The 6,500-nt window shown below is 39.9% G+C and overlaps 1 protein-coding gene across 1 annotated transcript in view; it reads right to left on the bottom strand.

Annotated features, from left to right (window-relative positions):
* Ttc6 (tetratricopeptide repeat domain 6) overlaps positions 1-6,500 on the bottom strand; it is a 168,031-nt gene that overhangs the window by 88,520 nt on the left and 73,011 nt on the right. The window contains exon 7 of the mRNA XM_021202530.1: positions 98-239. Coding sequence (XP_021058189.1) covers positions 98-239 — 142 coding nt within the window. The remainder of the gene's footprint in view (positions 1-97; positions 240-6,500) is intronic.

Raw genomic sequence — 6,500 nt, 5'->3', positions numbered from 1 at the left:
TAGATAGATAGATAGATAGATAGATAGATAGATAGATAGACAGACAGACAGACAGACAGATAGATAGATAGATAAAGTGGTTAAAAGTAATGCTCACTTCTTCTCCTGAGAGCTGTAGGTTTGCTTTGCTGGCTTTCCACTGATTTGTCTGTTCTGATTCAGGGAATTCCTTTGCTGGTACTGAAGTAACACCAGTATATTTCTGCTTCTCACTCATAACAGGAACACCATATATCAGTCTACAATTTAACAAAAACAATAATTTTGTTTTTAAAGTTATTGGTGAAGCAAAAACGGACCACCCTCTTTTTGCTTACCTCTGCTTAAGTCGATGCACCGACATTTACTGTCTAAGAAGATATCATGAAGAAGACAATTCAAAATTAAAGAAAAATCTGGCTCTGAACACAGTTGAGTGATGGTTTGGATTCACTATATGAGAAGAGTATGTTTGCTTTATAAAAACATAACAACAAAACACATTTAAAAACCTTATTGTGGGGCTGGAGGAATGGCTCAGTTGAAAAAGAGTAATAGCTGCTCTTCCAGGGGACTCGAGTTCAATTCTTAGAACCCACAATGGCAGCTCTTGGCAGTCTCTAGTTCCAGTGGACCCGAATACCTCTGCTGGCCTCTGTTGGCACAAGATATGCATGTGGTCCATAGACATACATGCAGGCAAAACACTCATACACAGAAAACAAAATAATTTTATAACTTATTTCTAAATTTCTTCCCCACTCCAAATTCACAGCCAAATATTCATTTCTTAGACTGGGGCCAAATCACCACTCTAAATAAAACTGCCAAGATACATGTGGCTTCCCCGTTTGAATTTACATCTTACCAAAATGAAAATGTTTATTTGAACAGAAAAGGGGAGGTGTTGGAGACTAGTTTGAATGCTTTGATCCAATAGGGAATCTGCATGTCCAAATGCTAAAGTTCCTTGTCCCCAGTTGGTTTTGATTGATAAATAAAGTTGCCAACAGCCAATGGCTGGGCACAGGGTAAGACACTTGGAGTTGTTTGGACTAGGACACAGAGAAGAACAGGGAGAGTTGCCAGGACTCGGGAAGAAGGGTGGGACACAGGAACGGCAGGAGATAAAGCTAACCAGTCACATGAGATTTTGGGTTAGTGACCACTGGCCACTTCCTTGACTCGGCCTAGGGTAGCAGGTGGAGGATTAAAAGTGCCCAGTCATTGATGCAGCAAAGGCACTTTAAAAATAAGCTTGTGCGTGTGTGTGTGTGTGTGTGTGTGTGTGTGTGTGTGTGTGTGTGTGTGTGTTTCATTCCCAAATCCAAAGAGCTGCTGGCCAGGTAGCTGGAAGTGTGCAGCCTGCCAGGAGCACAAAGCAATACAGCTAAAAACCTCACTGAAACAGTCAAGTCTTCCCTCAGTAAGCAACACAGGCTTGGAGCTAAGAAAGTCTGTAGTATACATGCAAATTCAATATAAAGCTTTAAGTTTGAAAGGAGAATATATCAATAATATGGGACTTAAGCGACTTCTTAAGGTATGTCAATATTTCATGTAAAGTACTGTAATAAGTATAACATGAGCATAAGTCAGGCTAACTCATATAGTGGCAGTGTCAATCATACAAGAAAGGGCTACTGGTACCTCTGATTTTGGACATTCCATTATGGAAACAAAAATAGCTTTGTGAGTCATCAGCTGTCAAGGATAAACATACACAAACCCAGTTGACTTATCATTTAACAATATGCTGAATTCTCAAAGCGCATCTTACCAGCTCTTCATGTGGAAAGCTACCTACTCCATCAGGAGCCACCTCTTATCGTACCTGTATTCAAAGAGAAAGTATAACCAACCCCCAGCAAACTGAATACAAATACTGCACACAACATCTAGGCTCCTCCTGATGGCGGGGAGGACGGTGAGGAGAGACCTCTCCTGGAACTGGTGTGCTCTAGGTGTGACTCAGGACCACTCTCCACATGCAATCACACATGTGCCATTTAGAAGGAATAAGGCTCGGGGTGTCTGTTGGCAAGCATAGTCAGGACATGCCAAGTTCTTCCACGGTAGCGTTCCAAAGTTACTGCTTTTGTTAGTTTTAAATTTTATTTTGTCAATGAGAATATCAAATAAAAGTGAAATTCTGAGATGGTCAAAGAATCTTGATTCCTTGACTCTTAAGTAAGGAGCTATGTTACCAAATTGGGCTTCCAGTTCTGTGCCTTCCTGGGCCAGAAGGAGGAGTCCCCTTGGTAGCCACCTCAGTTGCTGTGTGGGTATTTCTGCAAGTCCTCCCAGGCCCATTTATTTCAAGCCCTCCACTAAACATTGCTTGATTCCTTTTTTTTGCTTCAAATAACTAAAAGGATTTCTGTTTTCTGCAACTCAATCTTGACTTTTAGTTCTAGAAAAGAACAGATTTGGGTTTAGACAGGAAGAAAATGAGCCTAGAATGTAAATATATCAAGATATAGTATTTTTAACATCACACTGTGGGGAAAGGGGGGACAGTGGTTAGGGGCAAGGTGACATAATATCTACGACCTTAAAGTAATGTTCTATTTGTTTAGCTGGAAGCCATAAATGGAGTAGCAGTCATCATTTACATTTACTGTTTTCAGTTTCCAAAAGCACAATTATATGATTTAGTTGGTCAAATGAATGTGGAAGGAGTCTTTGACATTTTATAGTACTAGCTCTAATATACCCAGAGCCTTAGTGGAATGGCCATCCAAGGTTAGCAATGGTTCCTACATGTCAGATGTGAGTTAATTATTTGGAAATTTCTCTCTTCATTATCTATGTTCCCGCTTTCTAAGAGAAGAGCATTCTATCTTCCTAAAATCTTTTGGAAACACCACCATCTTCTGAGTTCAGACTGTAAATCTCTAACTTTGCCCCATTTCCAAGTGTAGCTGTGCACACTGTTCTCTCTGGTGTCTCTCCTGTCCATCATATCTTCTCTCCCTGCGTCCTGTGCTATCAGTGTTTCAGATCCTTCACCTGCAGACTCTTCCTCCTCCAATTCATGTTACACACCTAATACAGAGCATATTAACAGGTGTCAATCACTTCCTCTTCAAACACTCCAAAGATTAAGATACAATAGGGCCTAAACTACAGTACCTTGCATCCAGGTTCTTCTATACCATGGAGTCCATCTATCGTGCCAGTCTTACTTTACTTCCCAACCCTCCTCCATTTGATCTACAGCTAATATGAAAAAGGTGGACTAACAACTGGATGGATACTAGGTACTAAGTATAAAGCACTATAAGGGCAGGCAATTATAGTTCATTGTGGTTCCGAAAGTGGGAACAGCAAGGGCTCCAAGATCTTTATACATCTCCATTACCCAGTCAAAACATATTATTCTCCTTAATCTTCCTACTATGTTTGATCTGTTCTTTCATTATAGAACATCTTCTATCTTGTCTTATATTTTTCTCTTAATAGAAAATAGCCCAGGGCTGGGGGTGGGGGAGGACAAAATTAATTTTCTGCTTCCAGAGGACTTGAATGTAGTAGTTATGAGGAAAAAAAAAGAGTCTCATGCCTGAAAGTAGACCCTGAAAAATCAAAGCCCAGCCTAGGATGTTGTAGGGGTGCTACAAGGGCGCTCCGTAACCATCACAAGTCTCTTATATGTACTTTGCAAATCACTGGCATTTGTCATACAACAATGAACAAGAAACTGGAGATATGCAGGCAGCTATCCGTGTTTTCACCCTCTGGGCAGGTGATTCTGGTATTGTCTGAGAGCCTCTGATTACCACTAGCTTTTCTAAAACCACTTGATCATAAGACACCCTGAGGCGACTATCAGAAATAAAGCTTCCAACACCTCCTTTGGAGATTCTGACTCAGTAGGCTTGCAAATTAACACACTATGCAAGCCTACGAAATGGTCTTTATGCTCAACAAAGTCTGAACCTTGCCGACACTGGGGAAAGACTGAGACTCTGTGATGAGGCCACAGCCAGGACTTTAGCCCTAAGTTGGCCACTTACAGTTATGTTGGTGTTATGATTTGAATATGGTTTGTATTCACCAAAACCTCACGTTGAGTCTTGTTCCTAAAAAGTAGCAATGATGAGAAGTTGGGCCTAATGAGAGGTGAGGCCTAATGAGAGGTGGGGCCTAATGAGAGGTATCTGAGCCGTAAGGCTACAGCTCTGACAAATTAACCAATGCCGTGTTTGCAGGAATGAGTTAGCTCTGATGACCAGGAATTCATCTTCATTTCTGTTTTTCTCACGTGCCTTCTTGTGCTTTCATTGTTCATCATGAGCTGAAGGAGCATGAGTTCCTAAACAGATGCAGCTGGACACTCAGGGAGTCCTGAGACTCTAGTGTGAATCTGGTTGGTTGTTAATAAAAATTAATAAATTATCCTGTTTGGGGTATTCTGTTAGACCAAAACAAAACAGACTAAGACACTTGAGTAGGATATTTTCCCTTCCTTAATCTGTTCCGTCATTTATTAATGGCAACGCTGGTTGGCATTTCCATCCACTTCTTAGGACTAATGTTCGCAGACAGTACATGCTTAGTAAATGGCTGAGATTATAATTTATATTGTTCTATCAAGGAAGAGGCTAACAGAACAAAACAAGCCCATTTCTCTAACAGTACAGCAGCTACACCTTTTTAAAGCCATTGCTGTCTACCATCGGTCCAGGATATATTTCTTACTGTAAGTTGCTAACAACACAAGCTTAGAAGACATTTTGCTCTAAGTAGTGAGAACTCAAATTTACATGTAGGTAACTGTGAATCACATCATACTAAATAGGATTCTCCCTCTGGTGGCCTCCTCTGCCTTGGGAAGACCCTGGGGGGAGAAACTACACCACAGCTTCACTCTCTTTTCCTTAGAAAGAGTACCTTGCTACAAGGTGTACGAAATCTCAGGGAACATTCTGAGGGAACCATTGTCAATTTCAGACAACTCACAGAATGTGTGCATAAGAAAACTAAGGCTATTCACTTACGAAAACCTTATCAAGATTTTATTTATATGCAATAGAATAGTTCTATATACCACTCAAAAAGTTCATAGCTTCAGTTTAATGGTTACTAAAGTGATTTTTTACAACCCACTTCCAGGGTCTCACTCCACAATTTGGAAAACCGTGGCTATATTGTTTAAAAAGTAGACCCTAGCACTGGAGAAATTTTCTAAGCTCATCTTAGATGCTAAGCTACACACCGAGTTTCTTCATCCTTGTATAATTTTTCTTTAAAATCTGCAGCAGAGACACATGAGAAATTTGCATGTTTTTTGAAAGCAAAGAATAGTGCCTCAAAATTATGAGCCTGTAGGAAAATATATGTGTAACTATATAGATTTTTACATTTACAAAATATGCTTGGGGGGGTTGGTTGCTCTTTTTAACCATTGTAAGTTCGTTGTTACATGCAAACAGTGACATCTGGTGGAATGATATCGTTTTACTTTCTAATATATATATATATATATATAAAATCTTTCAGAAATATGTAAGTTTGAGTTATAGGCTAAGATTGAAAATAATTTCTTTTTTATGTCTTTCCATACAAAAACAAAAACATACTAGTCAAGTGTCTTATCAAACACTGATATGTACGTTGAAACACAAAAATATACAACAGAGTCTCTCGTCAAACACCGAGGTGCACACTGAGACATCGTTGTGTCATTACCTCTCTGTGCTGTTAAAAACACACAAGCCAGAGCCCAGCAGTTAAAAGCACTTGAAGTTCTTCCAGACCTAAGTTTTGATCGTCAATACTTACATAGTAGCTCACAACAGTCTGTAATTCCATTTCCAGGAGATCTGACACCATCTCCTGGCCTCCATGAATACCAGGCATGGGCACAATGCACACACATACATGTAGGCCAAATACCCAAACACATGACAAGAGAAAAAAAGTATACAAAAGTACTTCATAGTAATGAAAATATGTACTAAATGTGTCTGTAACAGAAACTTAATTGAGGCCAGAATTGATGCTGGTTCTAAGTTTGCCATGTATTTGGGAATACAGAACTTTGCCTTTGTCTCTTTATCCACACAAGAGAGTTAGGGTAAGAGAGTTAAGATAATACAGCCCTGATATATGTTCTTATATGACACATACCACCAACTAAACCTCAGACAAGGAATAAGTCTTAGAATCTCCAATATAATATCTCAGGTTATTGCCTAGATTATACAGCAAGGAACAAGGTTAAGAAAAGGATTGAAGTGGGGCCAGGAACAGCCTGCCTACTGAGAAATGGCAGAGAATAAGGAGAATGAGGAATGAAAGGCAGTCCCTGATACCCATTGTACTGGCTGGTTTTGTGTGTCAACTTGACACAAGCTGGAGTTATCACAGAGAAAGGAGCTTCAGTTGAGGAAATGCCTCCATGAGATCCAGCTGTAAGGTATTTTCTCAATTAGTGATCAAGGGTGGGAGGGTCGTCCATGGTGAGTGGTGCCATCCCTAGACTGGTAGTCTTTAGTTATATAAGAAAGCAAGCT

Source organism: Mus pahari, chromosome 7, assembly GCF_900095145.1.
Source record: "Mus pahari chromosome 7, PAHARI_EIJ_v1.1, whole genome shotgun sequence".
In the NCBI taxonomy this organism is placed as follows: Eukaryota; Metazoa; Chordata; class Mammalia; order Rodentia; family Muridae; genus Mus; species Mus pahari.
This window is presented reverse-complemented; position numbering and strand designations above follow the sequence as displayed.